The sequence below is a fragment of the Chenopodium album genome, chromosome 16 (assembly GCF_948465745.1).
Source record: "Chenopodium album chromosome 16, dcCheAlbu1.1, whole genome shotgun sequence".
NCBI lineage: Eukaryota > Viridiplantae > Streptophyta > Magnoliopsida > Caryophyllales > Amaranthaceae > Chenopodium > Chenopodium album.
Window position 1 is genome coordinate 41296054 of NC_137849.1, and position 19109 is coordinate 41315162.

The window sequence follows — 19109 nt, forward strand, 5'->3', positions numbered from 1 at the left end:
CCAATTCAGAGAGACAGAGACTAATGAAATGCTGATACGTGTCGCACAAAATAAGTGCAACAATTAGAAACGAACTGAGTTTCTATTGATCAGGAGTATTGTCAAGCATACACAACTACACATTGATCGGTTGCTATAACACTGATTACGTACAGTATAACAGAGAACTTCCTGTATATGGACAGTTTATTTATTGGGGTTCCAACAAACACAAAAGGGGCAGTGACTTAGTGGAGAGCAACTATTAGTTTTGTAAGTTTTTTATTCTATAAAGAATGTCAAAATTTCTATACACAAGTATTTTGTAGCCCCGATTGCAGCAGCATGAACTTCTGAGTCAGACCAGAAGAGTAATGGCAAACTCAGCAAAAGAGAAGTAGAAATACCTCCAATCGACATTCCCGCAGTTTGAAATAATGAAGACAACGATGCAACAATCAGCAGGGAGGATTGTCCAACATAACCTCAAAGAATGATATTCTTCATGAGCAAAAGAATCAGCAGGAGCACCGACAACTCAAGCATTACTTTCGGCCTATTTCCATAATCAAGAATTTGCTTCCACCTGAAAGTCAACCAGTAGATAGCTGCTGATGAAGCCTGTTATCCATATCCAACATTTATATTATATATCAGAAGGGCATTAAGTAAATTAGCCTAGGAGACGTATTGTATGATTCTGCCCAATACATCATTATTCATTTAATGAACTAGATGGAAACATTGAGGTCTTATTTTTATCAAGAGTTGCCTAAACAGCGAAAGAGAAGCTAAGAAAGAAAATGATTTTCAGAAAGGGAAGAAAAACATGTTAAAAAGCAGCTAAACTCCACAAGGGTCCTAAGGATAATTTTTTCATGAATAAAGTGCAGTTTGATGGCAGCTGGTGTTACATACATTTACTATAGCAAGAAGCTATCACAGCTGTTCATTGTGTCTGCAGGCAATTCATGTCTATAAAATCCCAAATATACCATCACGATGACTGCTGAAATAGAGCAGTCCCTAACTTGTAACAGCTTGGTGTTGTATGTCTAAAGATATTCTGCATGAAGTTGCCAGACAACTCTTATCATGAAAGGTAGGACTTCTAAATTTTGAGTACATGGACCTTGATAGTCTGCTACAAAGATATTATTTCCTTTATTAAGGATGCACACAGCACAAAAGCCACATCAACAATAAAACTACCCCATCCTTAGAGGTAAAGGTCCTTACTCTTTTAAGAGGCTTTTTTCCAATTGATATGAAGCAAATGTCTGTTAGTTAAATTAGTTAAGAAGCGCAGGAAATTTAAGATTGATGGACATAAAGCAACAAAATAAACTAATGCTATATGGAAGGGCAGAGCCTAATAATAGCCTCTCATGCAAGATGCAACTACATATTTGCTATGGTTGTAAATATGAAATATGATCTGCACTAAATTACCATAACAGCATCAATAATTAACAGCTCAAGCCTCAAAGTGATGTCAGAGAGCAAAAATGTTTTTGTATGGCTCACCAACTTTCTTCGGAAGAAGGTTCTTCACGAGTAATTTCCTCCTCCTCAAACTCTTCCAGTATAGCTCTTTGGCGTTCATTTACCTTCCTATAAGAATAAAGATAAATATACAAGCTACTAAGATCACTGTTAACACCAAACACGCACATTCCACAATTGGAAGAGCACTGATCAAAAGCAAATAAATTTCAACATAGCAAGTGATTATAAAAGTCCATGTCAAAAAACATAAAATAAAAGGCATGATAAGGTTACTACAATTTTGCTCGCAATAATTTATTCACAAGAAAACTTGGGCATAATGATATACTATGAGCTTAGCTTAATAGGCATTTAAGGTAGGTATTGCATCACCATCCTTTTTTCAGAAGAGAGGAGAGACAGAGATGAAAACATGCCCCTTTAGATTTAAGAAATGGAGATTTCAGAGCCTATTCTTTAGCTCCTCAATGCAGCCTTGGCAGTATGCCAGTATGGGGATTTATATATATACCAAAAACCATGAACAATTTATTATTTCTGCAATTTTTGTAACATAACTGTAAAATGTATAATTTATTTCAAGCACAGGTGAAAAGTAATCGAGTTCAACTTCAGCTCGAATCAAGTTTAAGTTGACGAGTTTCAAGTTGACGGGAACTCATTTCAAGTCAATTCAAACACAGCTCAACTTCTGACTGACTTGGTCAATTATCACCCCTACTGAATAACATCAGCAGAAAATTTTACCCTTAAGTTGTGATTCAATAACACACAAAATTCATAATATAGGTGGCCTTAAAAGAGCTAAGAGGCTTTTGCATAGCCACATAAAAGGCCATATTATTAGTACAGTAACAGGAAATATCAGGTGCCCATTTAAGATAACCCCAGGGTAACAATGCAGGGATCAGAGGGGGCTAAGTTATCTTGCGGAAAGGATCAGGATAGACTTTTTTTCTTTTTATGTGTGGTTTCTAAAAAGCCGGAGATCGGCAGGCCAACCAGGGCCTCTTTTATTAGAAAACAATGTAAAGTAATATAAATTATCGACAAGTTGTCGTGGTCGACACTACACAAGATATAGCCACTAAGCTGACAGCTCAAGTGCCACTTCACCGATCTACCAAGGAAGCCACTGGGGTTTGGCATTGGATGAAGGCTATTTCCCTGGTGGACCTTGCTGCCAGAAACAGGCTAGGCCTATGATTCTCCGGGAACAGGTTAGTTGTGAGGGTTAAAGTTCCTGTAACTTATCAACTGAACACAAGGGGCCAAAATTATAAAATTCAGAATAAAAACAACAAGAGAGAGAGAGAGAGAGAGAGAGAGAGAGAATTTGAGTAAGGAATGTGAAATCTTACTTAGGGAAGTTTATGCAGAAGCGAACATGTTGATCACCACGACTGACAAATAAACCATGCTTTGGCAGTCCTGCCACATAGATTATATTAATATATTTCTGCTGATATCAAGTTAGTAAGAAAGGAAAACTAAATGGCTATGCAATTAGATAGTATACAATTTACTCACCTTTCCCTCGAAGCACCAGAACCTGTCCTGGCTGAACTCCTTTGGGTATCTGAAAGAAACAGAAACTGGACAATGACACTTGAAAGATAGCTACAGGTATAAATTAATACTCGGATATTACATTAAGCATTACAATTAGTTGCCAATATGAAAGCGATAAACAGAATTAAGTTACCCAGCAAGCAGTAACCAACCAGAGAGAAGGGAAAGGCAGACGATTAGTCTTTTTTTTTTTTTTCTGCATGTTCACGGCTTCACGCATGTAGAGATAAGTTGCAATATGTTCTTTAAGGAGCTAAGGTGGTTCAAAAGAAAACTAAGGAAAACCATAGTATTCAATCAAATCTGACCTGATCAAAAGGCCACAGTTCAATGAGAACCCAGCAAAAAAATAAAAAAAGGTCTGATCCAAATTCTAAACAAAAAAGCCAAAATCTAGAGAGGATTCCAATTTGCTACATGAGAGATCTACTTTTTTCTCCTAGTTACACGAATAGGTCATATAAGACTTAGCTCCATATGGATTTCTCTATCCATTTTCTACCTCCTCTATCCTATTCTTTAATACTCTACCCCAATTTCCAGAGAACTCATTTCCTAAAAGGATGATAACACCCCCAACTCAACCTACAACACGAAGAATGACACAAGACTACAAATTTAACCTGTCAACCCATTACTTCCAAGTTCCAATTAAATCCTATTTCCAGGCCAGTGCTGTCATGCTCAACAATAATTATTTGTAACAGCCAACAATCTTAGGTTTAGTTATTCAGTTAGATCAGAGTTAGTAAACTTCAATTCAAATCACATTCGAAGGACGAGGTTTATATTCTATTCTGATTCAGATTAGGAAGGAGGTCCATCTTGCATGATTAATCGAATTATATTCGGACTCCATAAGATCCAAGCCGAATCCATCCATATCCACCCTTATGAGGACATATTACACAATCACTAAGCAACATGGCAAACTTTTATTATGTATGTTGTGGACCAGGACAGAGCAAAGCTTTCCAATTATCAACCACCACAACATAGTACTTGTAATTTGAAGTAGCAATGTTGAATAGTGTTTCAATAAATGACAAAAACAGTGTTTTAACCCATGATACAAATAATGATTAGCAAGGAAGCAGCTAATAAACACAAAGACAGGCAAACAAAGGCAAAAAGGATGGGGACAGAAGGTGGGGAGAGGTTAGAAAGATAAACACAAATAGTTAAATGAGTTGCAATGGAAGAGAATGTCTCACATCCAATGAAATTTTTCCTGCTAGAGTTGGCACCTCAACTTTACCACCAAGCATAGCCTGCAGGAGTCAAACAGTCAGAGAAAACCCCTTGTTTTGAGTCCTTTGACAGGCTCCAGAAGAACTTTTTAAAGGGTTTATATAGTCCAAATTACTACAAGTAAACAGTCGTTCAAGAAATTGAAATACAGCTTAAATCGAAATATTTAAAACATACAGCTTGCTTGATATTAATTACAAGTACAGAAAGTGATGAAAACTAGAGGGACTGGCACTAAATGTTGTGGTAAATCACTATGGAATATGCCACATGCTATGATAGAGAATACTACATTAATTACTAGTCTTAGAATTTAGGTAAAATTAAAGCAATTTGTTTATATATATTTTTTTTAATCAAAGATTATAATCTACTCCCTCTGTTACGAGTTACTCGCAACAAAGAGGGAGTTTGCGGACTCCTAGGCAAAATTTCTTAAGTGTAATTATTGGAAAATAAGGGATGTGCTTAGTATTAATCCAATCAATTAAAAAAAAAAAAAAAAAAAAAAAAAACTAAACACCAAGCACCACAACCACGAAACCACCACCACCTAGCAAAACCACAACCACGAAAACACCACCACCCAGCGCACCACCAACGACCCCAGCACCACCACCACCTACGAACCCTTCGCGAAGCCGCCGAATCCACTACAAACCACCACCCACCCCGAAACCCACAACCCACGAACCCAGACCCACAACCCCAAAACCCACCACCATGAACCCAGACCCACAACCGCCGAACCCACTACAACCCACCACCACCCACCCCGAAACCCATAACCCACGAACCCAGACCCACAACCATCGAACCCACTACAACCCACCACCACCCACCCCGAAACCCACAACCCACGAACCTAGACCCACAACCCCGAAACCCACCACCCACAACCCCGAAACGCACAACTCACGAACCCAGATCCACCACCACCACCACAGAGCACCACGAGACCACTCACGAATTCAAACCCAGAAATTCGAACCCACGAAACCACCCACGAAATTCAAACCCAGCACCACCAAATCCTGAAATTCGAACCTAGAAATTCGACCCACCAAGCACCACAATCGAGCCACCAAACACACAACAAACCCAGAAAAAGTCAGATCTAGAAAAGGAAGAGAGAGAAAACGCAGGCGTCGACAAGGAAGAAGACAACGGCGGTGATTTCCGGCAATAGTAGCGATCGGTGGTAGTGGTGGTTGTTGCCAATGAAGGTGATGGTGGTGGTGGTGGTGGTGGTTGTCAATGAAGGTGATGATGAATTTAGATGGGAGGTGATTAAATCAATGTTAGGGTTTAAGTTAATAAGATAAAATTAGTAGTTTAATTAGGGTATTTAGAAAAAAAAGTAAGGGTAATGTTGTAATATCACACAAAAAAACTTACCATAAAAGGAAAGAAATAAGTTTGTTGCAAGTAATGTGTACCGGCCATTTTTAGTAATTGTTGCGAGTAATTTGTAACGGAGGGAGTATTTCTTTTCATTCAAATTATTATTTATATGGATGAACCCGATAGCAAGGTCTAAGAAAAGAAACTTATTGAAAGTGTTTGTTTTTGGATATCTTTTCATTTAGAAAAGAAAAAAGGAAAGAAGATTTTAATCAATTTCAGATACAAAAAGGTCTTATTAAAAATTAATGCCTGAATTAATGCATCTCCAGTTCTCCACTTGCAAACATGTATTTTCCTTCACTACTTACTGCTATCCCCATACGAGTGGTGACATGAATTAATGAAGACAAATATATATATTTCAACTTTTCAAGTGGATATTTTTTACTTTGGACATGCACACAAGACATTTTGGATGATATTACACAAACTTTTTTAATGTTTCCTCAAATTGTTACCCTCATAGCCAATGGACCTGTAAATGTGATGGATTTTGGTAAAAACAGAAATGTCACAGCAGTATTTACTGAACATATCAAGGTTACATTAAAAACTCAACTTCAGAAACAACAATATACCAAAGGAACTGTAACAGAAGCATGTAAAAGCATCATTTTAAAAGAAAAGAAAAAAAGAAGACAACCAATAACCATGGGAAGTAATTAAACAATTACCTGTATAAAGCTTATATTAGCATCCACATGAAGATCTGAACCATTTCTACTAAAATTAGGGTCATCTTCAACCTACATATGAAGAGAGAAATGGGGATGTTAAAAAAAGGCATTAAGGAAGCAATTAGAGGATCACATGTCAAGTCACCCTAAAAATATAGCACAGTTGCAGCAAAACAAGAAACTCAGGATAAGCAACATAACTAACAAGTAACAGCAGAAGAGGGGTGGGAGTGAATCATCACAATTAAGGAGTAAGAACTCAATTCAGAATCTATTCCTAAAGAATAGGTCATGGTTCTAATTTCAACCATTCCAAATTCATAGGCCACTTCCTAAATCAACCCATAAGACCATAATGATACATAGTGAAGAATATTTTTGGTGATATAACTCAGTTGTCTAAAACGAACGCCAATCAAATATGTTGTACTACTAGAGAAGGAAAGAGTATCATATCCTTCCTCTTCCTCCGTTCTTTTTTAGTTGACACATTTTTTTTTACCACGTTTTCCAGTGCACAATTTTAACGATCAATATCTCTACTTATCAGTGAGTATAAATTCTAAAAAGGTGACATTACAAATGTATACAATGAAATTATTCTAACAAGATCCCACATGACAAAATTTTATTATAGTTGTACATCACAAAAGCTAATCAAAGCAGAACAGGTTATTAGTGTCAAAAGTCAAAATATGTCATTCAATAAGAACAGAGGAGTTATTAGTTTGCACACAGTACATGTTGTACACCTGCATTTTCACAAAACTCAGATAGCAGGATAGAAAATACTAAAAATACCTTTAATCTTATGTACAAATTTCCAGATGTTGCTCCTAGTCCCCCGGAGTTACCACCTTTAGGGATGTTGATAGTGTCACCAGAATCCACACCTATGCAATTAAACAAACCAAGGCATAAAGAAAATCAGTAGTTTCAGTGATAATGGCTAGAACCTGAACATTGGCAATAAATAGCAAATAAAAAAACAAAATAGCCTAGATTTAAGCCCAAGTACTAGACACTTCTCCCTACCCACCCACAATGCCCTCCCTCCCCCCCCCCCCCCCCCCCCCCACAAAAAAAAAGTCCCAAAAAAAAAAAGAAATTCATTTTATCATAATAGTACGGAGTATAATATTCATGTATGTAGACCAAAAGTTTCACCAAAATCAATTTTTTTTTTACTAAAACTCGTGACGATTTGGAAGACATGGAAGGAAATACACAAGTCAATTGTTAGTGGGACTATATTAACATGGCAGTACTTTCATACACTATTGTTAAAAAGAATTGATGAATACACACTTCCAAGAATGCATTACAAATTCGATAATCACGATTTCTAGAGCACTCGTCATAGCTTCCTAACTCCTAACTGAGAATAGAAAATGCATTTCAAATTCGATAATCACAATTTCTAGAGTACTCATCATAGCTTCCTAAATCCTAACTCTTAACTGAAAATAGTAAATTTTGTGCTTCATTTTGAGAAGCTCGATTCTAGATGTAGAGCTAAAACTTTCTTAAACAAAGGACTAAGAACCAGAACTCTATTACATGTATACTGGTAAGGAGTCTCTCCATTCTATTTGTAAAGATTGATCAGGAAAGAAAGTACATGAGCAGTATGCATTACTAACCAGCTGGTATTGTAACGTTAACTTCCTTAACACCTTCAAGCACCCCATGTCCGTAGCAATTCTCACATTTTTCCTGAAAAATAAATGTATACCCTGAAGTACTAAAATACAAAGAAAACATACTTCTTTCACCATGTGACATAAAAAGAATTACATTACTTACTGTAATAACTCTTCCTGACCCCTTACAAGAGCTGCAGGTTGATGAAAATGGAGGAATAGTTACCTGCTCATAAATTATGTAATCAGCATATATTCTAATTTTGTAAACACTAGGCCAAATGCGGTAGAGCATCATAATGAGAAGAAAGAGAAAGGGTCATATTCATGGATCCAGATAAACTTACCCTCCCAATCCCACCACAAGTAGGACAAATTCTAGCCTTCGCATCAATAGGATGGCCACGTCCATCTAAAGTAGTAAATAACAAGCCAAATCATGACAAAATCAACCTTGATACGTTCTAAAAGAAAATTTTGCATATATACGTTAATGTACAGAACAGTTAAATTAACAAAATCAGGTTATAAGAAGTTGCAAAATCCTTCTTTAAAATGAAGGCACAAACTAGAGCCTATAGTGCCAAGACTGCTAACTATCAATTTCAATATCAAAGTCATACCAAGATCCTGACCCAGCTTTCCTTATATTAGATTATAAGGAGATAAAGATAAAACCCCAAGACACTACATCAACAACTGCTTCCAGACCTTAGATTAAAGCAAAAGGAAATGATGCCAAATCTCAAAAAGATAAAATTTTCCCTTCTAAGAATTCCATCTCCAAACACATTACCTCAGGTTATTGGCTGTAGATAAGTCCTATTTCAGCCAAGAAGGGCTTTTCTGTGTGAATTTTAGTTATAAACAAAAAATAAAAGTGCATTCAGTATCAAAAGAACAGTAGAGGTTATTTAACTCACGGCAGGATTCACAGGGAATATATGCATCAAAAGACAGCTGCTTTGTGCAACCTTTTGCTGCCTCAGAAAATGAAAGTGAGAGCTCAACCTGAAAAGTTCCAAACAAGTTCAGCAATCATGTTGTAAATGATAAGAGAAAATGAGAAACAGTATTCTTGACATTTGAACCTGAATATCATCCGCAAAATTTTCCACTTCATCTTGAAATATCTGCAACATGACACATTACTCAATGACTCAATCAATAATCCTTGAACAAGGCTTGGATAATTGAAGAAATAATAGGTTCCAATAATTCCAAACACACCACATATGCCCATACTCAAGAATAAGCACATACATACATATAGCTAAAGAAGATTTAAGAAATAGAACTAAGGCCAGTAACTATACCTCAGAAAATATTTTATGGAATGAATCTGAGAAGTGGGTTTTATAAGCATGTCTAAACGCCTCGGCATCAGCAGAATCATAATGTACATTCTCTGGACCCCTGCCTCCAGAATTTTGCCTTGCATAGCCCGAACCTAAATTTAGGCTCTTGAGAGGGAAGAAAATAGACAATGTCGGTCATAAAAAATACACAGGGTTTCAATAATAATCACTATGATGTCTAAAAAATTTTTACATATATACTGCCAAGATAATCGATACTACGAATATTACAATGACCAAAAGCATTAGATCACAATTTTACGGACACAGACTAAGTTAAAATGCTAAATAATGTCCTTGCTAATTTACCATATCATACTGTGCTCTTTTCTCAGTGTCTCTCAAAGTCTACAAGCATGCCACCATGGTGAAGAAGAAAGACCATTAGTTTACAGAATCCAATAAAGATGCACTTCATAATAGGTAAACTAAACAGTGAAGATAGAGACCTCATAAGCATCTCTAATCTCTTGAAATTTTCTTTTTGCGGAAGGATTGTTCTTATTTGTATCTGGATGGTACTTCTTCGCCAACTGCAGATTTTGTTAAGCAAAATTTAGACATTTAAAAATAATTAAATTTACAAATAAACAAATTAATAGCTACAGTCAGGGGAAAGGGATCTTAATTAGAGGAAAATTAGAAAAATCCAGTGGAACCCCTAGTATTTATATACAATATATCCAAATATCCAATCATGTAAAGTGGAAATTAGTACGGATATTGATATTTATATGTATTAATTAGTGGAACCCGTGACCTTTATGTCACGCTGGCTCTGATACCATGTTAAAGGACCATCTCAACCAAAAGCTTAAGCTGATGGTTAAGGCCCAAGAATATGTTTTATACACTATCACGCCCCCTCACACGAGAGCTTGTTTGGGCTAAAAGTGTGGATGCAGTATGGGCCCTCCTCATACCCAGCGCTTAATATTCCACTTGAAAGTGGGGGGTGGATGAGATTCGAACCCGTGCCTTTATGTCACGCTGACTCCGATACCATGTTATAGGACCAACTCAACCAAAAGTTTAAGCTGATGGTTGAGGCCCAGGAATATGTTTTATACTCTATCACTCCCCCTCACATGAAAGGCCCTTTAGGCTTGAAATGTGGATGCAACACAGGCCCACCCATACCTGTGCGCGAATTAATTCCACTTTGAAGGAGGGGTGGATGAGATTCGAACCCGTGACCTCTATGTCACGCTGGCTCCGATACCATGTTAAAGGACCAACTCAACCAAAAGCTTAAGTTATGGTTGAGGCCCAAGAATATGTTTTATAATTCTCACAAAGCATTTCCTAGAAAGCCAGAATTATTATTTGTTTTCAGTCTGTTAAACAATTACAATTCAGCAAAACTCTTCAATACAATCAAAACATTACTGGTCATTCTAAACATCATCAAAATCTCAAAATTCCACAAATCGATCTGGTAAAATTAAAGGCACAAACATTGCTCACACAATTCCCTAACATCCATATATGGTCAAATAGAACCAATCCCTAACATTTAACCAACAATCAACACAGATAAACTCACCTCATGAAAAGCTTTTCTAATATCATCACGACCAGCATCTTTCGAAACCCCCAATATATCATAGTAATTCCGTTCACTCAACCGCAATGACCCTAGAGTAAACACAATCAACCCAAACAATCAATTTCTAAATCACATACATACAAGAAAAAACCAATAATAACACAAAATTTAATTAAATTTTTTAGAACCTGTGGCATGAAAATAGCGCTTTGTCAATGGAACTGTATATACAGCTTCTCTAAATGGGTTCCCAATAATCCCAGTTATATATCTATTACTGCAAAATCCTAAAATCAAGCAGTATTACAGAAATTCGTCAATCAATCATATAATAGTTATATAATTAATAAAAATGAAAACAAATTTGTGACCAATTACAGCTGAAATTAAAAATTAAAACAGAAACTAAGAGATAAAGGAATGATAATACACTTCTTCTGTGAGCTAATAATGCTTGTTGACTTCCTTCAAATGAATTGCAATTGAATCCACGCGACTGCAGATTATCAAATTGCATAAATGAGCATCAAATAAAATCATTCATAAAATCAAATTCAATTATAAAAATAAAACAAATTTAATTGATCACTTACATTGAAAATGCGGGTTAGGGATTTAGAGGCAAACCCAATTAGCTTGATTTTCCTCATTTTTGAAGATGAATTAAATGAACTGAACTACTAGAAATTCAAGAAAAAATATTATTCAAAAAAAGTAGTTTATCTAGTAAGTTCTAGAGAGTAGTGAACATTTGGAATAAGGGAGAAAGGAGATTGAAAAGTGGAAAATGGTGAATTAAATTCTGGGCGCATAACTAAGTTAGAGCTACTAAGCAATGGTAAGAAGCTTGGAGATGAAGAAATGAATGAAATTCAAGTCTTACTCTAGAGTTCATTAATTCTCTTCCTGTCTTTAATTTTATTACTTTTTATTTTGGGGGTTAGGGTTTAAAGGGTTTAGCCTTTAGTAAAGACTAAAGATGGAAGAAGCTGGCTGAATGCCTGAGTCGAGCCGAACTGATCCCTTACGAAATGTCTCGTGCACCCAACCCACAGTCCCACACATGTATCGCAAAATAACGTCCTTTTTTATTTTATTTTTTTAAGGTAAGAAGACCCTACTGAGTCGGCATCTTTCACAGGTTTAGCCAGTTCAACTCCGCAGGTCATCGCTTGAGAATAGAGGGGAGAGGTAAGGGAATCCCCCTACTCCCAAGCCTTTTGTAGTTGGTGGGGCTCGAACTCGTGACCTCAAAATCACAAGGTGAGTTCCCCACCAACTCTACCAAGCTTTGCTTGGTAACGTCCTTTTAGGTTAAGGCGAAACTCTTATCAAATAAATTAATTTTTGATACTATACCTAAACATGATTGGTTTCTAATCTTTCTACTCACTAATTTCGAAAATTGATTTGTCATAGCTCAATTTGTCCCAAGTAGGTGGTCAAGAGCAATGGTGCAAATGACAATTCATTTTTACTAACCGTAGCAATGGTGCAAATGACAATTCATTTTTACTAACCGTACTTGTGCAGCTCAATAAAACCGGCAACAAATTTGAACATAATTTATACAGAGTAATTAGTAATCAACATCATAATTCATGATTTTCTACCTTCGTCAGAATAAGTATGTTTTACATGCCAATAAATTAATCAGCAAATGTGTAAATTAATCATTACAATTAGAATGGTATTTTGGTCCAACATTCACTGGTTCACACCTCTCCAATGGAAGAGAATAAAGAACCAAGAGACGCATCAATGTATAAAAGCACAAAAGCAAGCACTCATCTAGAGCGCGAGTCAAATCAGAACCTCCAACAATTGACTCAAAGGAGAGTATGAAAAATTAAATATCACAGATCTTTCAAATGAAACTTTTAATGAAAATAATTTTCTACAACTAGCTTCTGTAAGCATCAGTTCAATGTGATCTGTCAATTAAAATACAATTTGGAGCCTTTGCAACTAACTTATTCCTCCTACATGGCTCACTCTGCCTGCAGTTGTCAATATTACAATTAGGTATTCTATTGCCTCCAATGGAGAATATCTGGCTTGACCACTAATTAGTAGCAGAATACAGTAATACAAAACTTTGGAGATGCAGGCATTAAAATTGAAATCCCCCTTGTGTGGCAACCAGCAACTGTTATTTTGGGAAACCTTCTATCTTATCCAGCAGAAGGTGAGAAAAAGGTAAAAGTAATGTGACTTCAAGCCTCTAAGAAACTCAACGTCCCTAATGTAAACTTTCAGTCACAACGCAATGATGTCTGGCGTTCCAAATGAGGACCTTCACTTGAGAGATGCCAATGCCGATGAGACATTTTGAGAGATTCTGTCATGAATTGGTATCTGCACATAGGTAAGAGATGTCAATTTTTTTGTCAAATCCTAAAAGGTGCAGGAAACTACACAAGAATACAACACAGTGAATTACCTCTGTTTTTGGAATATCAAATTTGGAGCCTGTTATTGTTTCGTATAAAAATATGTATCTGCAGTAAAATAAAAAAAAAACATAAGTGATTTAATGTTGATAAACTAAAGAGCACAGTTGGAACTAGAGTCAAGAACTAAACCAGGGCTCATCTTTGAAAAACTAACATATATATACAAACTCCAAGCCTCAACTCTAATAAATCCTTTAATTACTTTTAACACTGAAATAAAGCGCTGAGAATTTCAAGGGCTGGAACAACTAACAAAGGCTAAGAAAATGTACCTAGAGCCTACCGCTCTTAAAGTGAAATCAGTCCTTCATGTTGGAGTACTCGTTGTATTAAACGTTCAGTCTATTGACAATATCATGCTAAGGCATCCTTAGAAACCAACAGGAAACATAATAGAATGGAAGGAATATATCAAGGCTAAGTTAGATCTGCTAAGATAGAGCAAGTAATTATTTGCACATCTCTGAATGAAAGGGGAGATTGTTGTTCCCACAATTCTGCCAAATGAACGTTACGATGAAAGAGATGAAGAAAACTATAACCAATAGTAAAACCAAAGCCAATGTAGAAGAAGAAGAAAAGAAGGAGAAACTAGTATTAGAGATCATTTGGTTAGCATACAGAGGAGAAAGTACTTCCTGAGGTATAGAAACAAAACAAAGTGAGCAGCATATTCTGAAAAGTTCTACCTCCCATAAGACAGGGGTACTAGTTACCCTAGTCCCCCCCCCCCCCCCCCCCCCCCCCGCGGCAGGCAGGTGGGCTTTCTACGACCAACTACACAAATTTCTACATTTTCCAGAAATTAAAACTCCCTGAATTTGCTAATCCATGGGAAACGCAAAAGTCATAGACTTGATGTCTGGAGATGGAAGCTAAGGGTAGAAGATGGTAATCGGTGATAACATTCTGGAAAACAGATGTGATTGTAGGTTGATCAGATTAAGAAGAGGATAACAGATTGCATTAGTGATGCAATTGAATTATACACTTAAGAGCTAAAATCCAGGCCTCCAAAACTACAGGCTAAGACAAAACAAAATAAACTACTCAATTTTCTGGTTATTGCTCTCACTACCTTCACATATAACTATTATGCATCCTTTCTCCGCTCTTTATCCTAATTATTTCTCAAGTTCTTCCCCAAGCTATCTCATAACAGATTAATAATGAAATTAGATTTAAACCCGTGCAGTACACGGTTTGGTTGTATTATTTTTAATCCAACACTTTATGTTTTTATATGATAAATTTTATGATTTTATTAGTTTAATATAAATTGTAAATGTCTTTTTTCTTCTGTAAGATATTCGGATACAATTCCTAATATCATGTGATAATATCTTAAAGTATTTTTGTAATTAATTTAAACTCTCAAATATTTTTCGTTAATTTTGCTAATGTGGCACTTGAATTATTTAATTCAAAAGGAAATTGCAATTCTTTTTTCTTTTTTTTTCATTTGCTAAAATTTGATTTCCTATGCGGCGCTTTAAAAGCAAACTCCCTTTATATAGATTAGTGCCCCTCTCTAAGGCAGCCTATCACGGAAACTCCCTACATCCAACCAAAGGACAACTTAAATGCAAAAAATGTCATTTTAAGCTTAGCAAGGCCTTAAGATGGCTTAAGCTACATCATTTGTTCACACCAATCATCACACAAAGAAAGCCTTAAAGAGATTCATAATGAAAAAAAGAATAAGGATCTCACCCAACACACAAACACACACACAACTCCCAAGGCCCCCAAAGAGGGGGAAAAAAAAAGGGTATCTAATCTTGATATGAAGCTAAAAGAGATATCAGACATACCGCGAAGCTAGCTCACAAACAAGTTCTTTGGGAGCATCCGGAAGAATCTAAAGAGTAAAGGACACATTTGTATCAGCAAGGGATATCAAATTTTTAAGATAATTGAGCATACAAATAAGTCTTAACTAGACCCACCCAAATGACTCACCTCATCTTCATATGGGTTACAATGATCTTTGAACCACAGTCTCAAAAACTCCTGACAAACCAAACAGATATACATGAAAATTCAATTTTCAATTTGTACTCCAGAAAATCAGGCCAGCAGTATATAGTGGATGATGGATGGATAAACACTTTCTACACCCAAAAGAACAAAGCTGCAAATTTCAGACGTTGATACCTTATCAACATTTTCAGGTTCAAGACCATTACGGAAACGTTCCTCATAGGATTTTGCAATCCAGTATCTGCTAGAATCAGGCGTGTGCACCTACAAAGAATAGGCAGATAAATAGAAATTGGGTCAGCAATCTGATTATTAGTACACCAAAGGGGAAAATGCTGGAAGCTTTAATGACTGATTACTGACCTCATCAACTAAAACAATTGTGCCATCACTTGTCTTCCCAAATTCATACTTAGTATCCACCAAAATCAAACCATGTTTCCATGCCACACGCTGGAATTTAAAAAATGATGATTTAAAAAATCAAATCATTTGCACTACCCAGCTAAACAACCAAAGCAATAGGCATACTGTTGAAGTTCTGAATGAGCTAGAATTTTTGAAGTTATGAAGTGAAACTAGCAAGTGTCTAGAAAGCTATAGACAATTAATCAGCAAAAGTAGATGTAGAATGACCTGTCCATACTCAAATAAACTCAGTGCTTTCTCACTAACTTCATCAAAATCAGCTTTTGTCATTAGCCCACGTTCTATTATCTGCAAAATCAACAAATTTGCAACAAAACTACCATAAAAACCAAAAGTTTGGAATTCAAAACAGGAAATCTATTCAAGAAATACTATATCACTGTATATTAACCTCAAACAACAATAGCTTCAATGAGAAAAAGATGTACTGTTATAGTTATTTCATGTCTCACTAAATTAAAGGAATGAAGAAGGAAAAGGTAAAGAAATTAAGGTCACAAAGAAGGTAAAGGACCATAGAACACGGATGAAAGGCCTACATGTATCCAAGCAACACTCTTGTGGATTAGGATAACAAGGTACAAGCTGCACAACGAAAAAAACAAAAAAAGACCAAGTAAACTACAAAATCAATATAATTTGGAGACTGATGCATTACCTCGTCTGGAGTAACAGGAACATCATGATCAGCAGCTTTAGTTGTTGGTGTAAGTATGTTTCTCTCCAGCCGCTGGTTTTTTACCAGGCCTACCACATGATAGCATAAGTTTCTAGAGAAAGAAATTAACTAATTTATACTGAAGTGCTTAAGCGGGTTGGCAAGCTAACCATCTGGCAGAGCATTCCCGCAGTAATTTCGAACACCATTCTTGTAGACTGTCCACAATGATGTATCGGTACTTCCAGTAACAAATCCTCTCACTATAAACAAGCATCAAACAACACAGAGAATCCACACAATAAGGCATGAGCATTTGCAGTTTATACCAAGACTTGAGAAAAAATATACTACCTCCGGTTTGTATTATATGCAACTTTGGTGTATTATTTGTGAGACATAAAAAATTCTAAAGTTGCATATAATACGAACCGGAGGTAGTATATCACAATTGTATAACTTACCAACAAATTCAACAGGGAAAATGGTACATTTTTTGGCTATTGTGACATTCTTATCAGGAACTGACACTACTGCATTCGGAGTGATATGATGAGTTTGGTCAAACCACCATAAACTCGTCTCATTCAGTACCTGAACAAGGAAACTGACCTTATTTTACACCTGCGAACTCCCATTATTCATTAACCAAATACCAAAGTTGTAAATACCTGTCCTTTGAATGGAATTGAAGCTAAAACTCTGTCAAAAGCACTTTGCCTGTCTGTAGTAACCAGAACAAGAAAATCACCACCATCATATATGTCTCGAACCTACAGAGAGCTTATTTTGTCAGCAACTACTACACCAAAGCAAAAAGCTTTTCATATTCAACATATCCAAGAGCTATATGACATTAACTATTCACCTCCACAATCCGATGAATACATTGATTAGAAGTTCAAATTTTTCCAAACAAAAATACACCCAATTCTTGAGCACCCAAAAATCAAAGACTGAGGACTACATATGTAGGTCTTTTCACCAAACATTGAGACCATATATTAATTGATCACTCTTGTGTTTGAAATAATATAGGAATGGCCATTATTTTCCACAAAAATTATAAATCTCTAGGTAGCAGCAAAAATTGTTTACTTACTATCTCTAGTATTTACAAACTCCATAACCAAAACAAAAATTGACAAAGATCAAAATTTTATAATTCCAACAGAAACAGTTAAAATTAACTTAATATAAGAAGCAGAGAAAAATGGAATTGAAGAGTTTTATACCTTGCCCCGGGTTTTGGACTTAAGGCCAGGAACAGTGAGATGAAGATTGGTCTCAGAAAGACAATTGGAGAGAGACCCTTCAATAGCTTGCAAAACCTCTAAATTGGCATTACCCTGATTCAAAACATCAATTGACGAATCGGGTTGAGGATGATTTGGGGTTGACATGGTTGAAGAAGCATAAATTCCTCTGAATTTGCTCCTCAACTTGAATCCATTTTGACCGTAATAGCAATGGAAACTGTGATTTGGGGAAGAAAGAGGTGAAAAGTGTGTTTCTTTGAAAAGGGTTTTAGTAGGGTTTAAGCATCCAACACAATCCACCATTATTTCTCTGCAAACAACACAGTCAAATTTATGAATTCATGCATTTCTTCAACAATCAAGGGATGATTTATAATGTAAAATGAGAGAATTGCTCTAAGATAGACAAAGATGTTTGAATTTAGATGTTAAATTAGAAGAATGAAACCCTAACATAATAAAATTGATTGAAATTGAGTTTTCGGAAGAAAATAAACATACGAGGGAAAGGGGGTATAATCTAGTCGTTGCACTACGCTGCCGATGCCGCTCGCCGGAGTTTAGTCGTCTTCCGGCGAACCCTGGCCGTTGTCTCTCGGCCGCTGAGGAGAAGGGAGGGGAGAGTAGCGTAAGGAAGTTCAGAATCTTGCTCAGCCAAAGCAAAAAGAAAATTGGAAATCACAAAAATAGGGGCCGTTTGGTTGGGAGTACCGAGTAATAATCAAAGGGAAAAGGAATGATTAGACCTGATTCCCTTAATTGGTGTTTGTTTGTCACTTTTTGTCATTCTTTTTACCTATTTTTATTTTTTAGTTTACCCAATTTGATTCCCCACACCCCCCTAGCCTTTACCATTCCCTTTCCATGGTCATCACTTTCACGCACTCTCCTCAACCCTAAAAAATCATAACCAGCCGCAGCAACCACTAAGGCCAACTGTACACCCCGAAATCTCCCTCTATGGAAATACTAGTATAATACATATAATTATATCGTAGAGATAGACTTGGTCGTATTACCGCCTCGTGATTACGCAAGACTACTCAAAATACTTAACTCAACAACAAAACTTACAGCGGAAATTCAACTTTCTTTTATTAATACTTAAAGATAGTAACAATGTTATGAGTACTTAAAATAAAACACAAGACCAACACTTCCTAATCTAGGTGAAACCATTTCCGGGACTCCATATGCTCAATTATTGACTCCACCTGAAATTAGTCAACACTGCTTACCATTAAGGTAACAGGGCGAACCAAAACAAACAAGAAATACGGATTAGCAAAATATGCTAAGTACGATAAGAGCAAGATAATGTAAACTCAATTTATTTGCAAACATGCTTTAAAAATCAATTCCAATAATTAATCCAATAA

General features: G+C 36.2%; 2 protein-coding genes across 5 annotated transcripts; both read right to left on the reverse strand.

The window, feature by feature from the left end:
• Window positions 1–74: 74 nt before the first annotated feature.
• Window positions 75–11827, reverse strand: LOC145585354 (chaperone protein dnaJ 1, mitochondrial-like). Of its 4 annotated transcripts, none has more exons than XR_014100639.1 (19): window positions 11539–11827; window positions 11378–11441; window positions 11134–11232; window positions 10943–11034; window positions 9846–9929; window positions 9706–9744; window positions 9355–9501; window positions 9130–9171; window positions 8962–9049; window positions 8386–8450; window positions 8202–8264; window positions 8039–8111; window positions 7197–7288; window positions 6393–6464; window positions 4275–4331; window positions 3019–3067; window positions 2850–2919; window positions 1432–1593; window positions 75–565 (listed from the first exon to the last, which is right to left on the reverse strand). XR_014100639.1 is itself a non-coding variant. In XM_081642061.1 (19 exons), the coding sequence occupies exons 1-19, from the start codon at window positions 11593–11595 to the stop codon at window positions 466–468; spliced, it is 1440 nt and encodes a 479-aa protein (XP_081498187.1). In that variant the 5' UTR covers window positions 11596–11825; the 3' UTR covers window positions 84–465. The 4 variants fall into 4 exon arrangements, 2 of the variants coding, with proteins under 2 accessions (XP_081498187.1, XP_081498188.1); XM_081642061.1 differs by having other exon boundaries at window positions 84–565; window positions 1507–1593; window positions 11539–11825; XM_081642062.1 differs by having other exon boundaries at window positions 469–600; window positions 1507–1593.
• A 956-nt stretch (window positions 11828–12783) lies between these two features.
• On the reverse strand, window positions 12784–18372 carry LOC145585355 (phosphoribosylaminoimidazole-succinocarboxamide synthase, chloroplastic-like). Its single transcript, XM_081642064.1, has 13 exons — window positions 18232–18372; window positions 17707–18040; window positions 17143–17244; window positions 16936–17065; window positions 16642–16734; window positions 16472–16560; window positions 16021–16101; window positions 15748–15837; window positions 15559–15648; window positions 15364–15414; window positions 15216–15262; window positions 13389–13446; window positions 12784–13303 (listed from the first exon to the last, which is right to left on the reverse strand). Exons 2-13 carry the CDS (start codon window positions 18031–18033, stop codon window positions 13244–13246), a joined length of 1218 nt encoding a protein of 405 aa, XP_081498190.1. The 5' UTR covers window positions 18034–18040; window positions 18232–18372; the 3' UTR covers window positions 12784–13243.
• Between the last annotated feature and the right edge of the window lie 737 nt (window positions 18373–19109).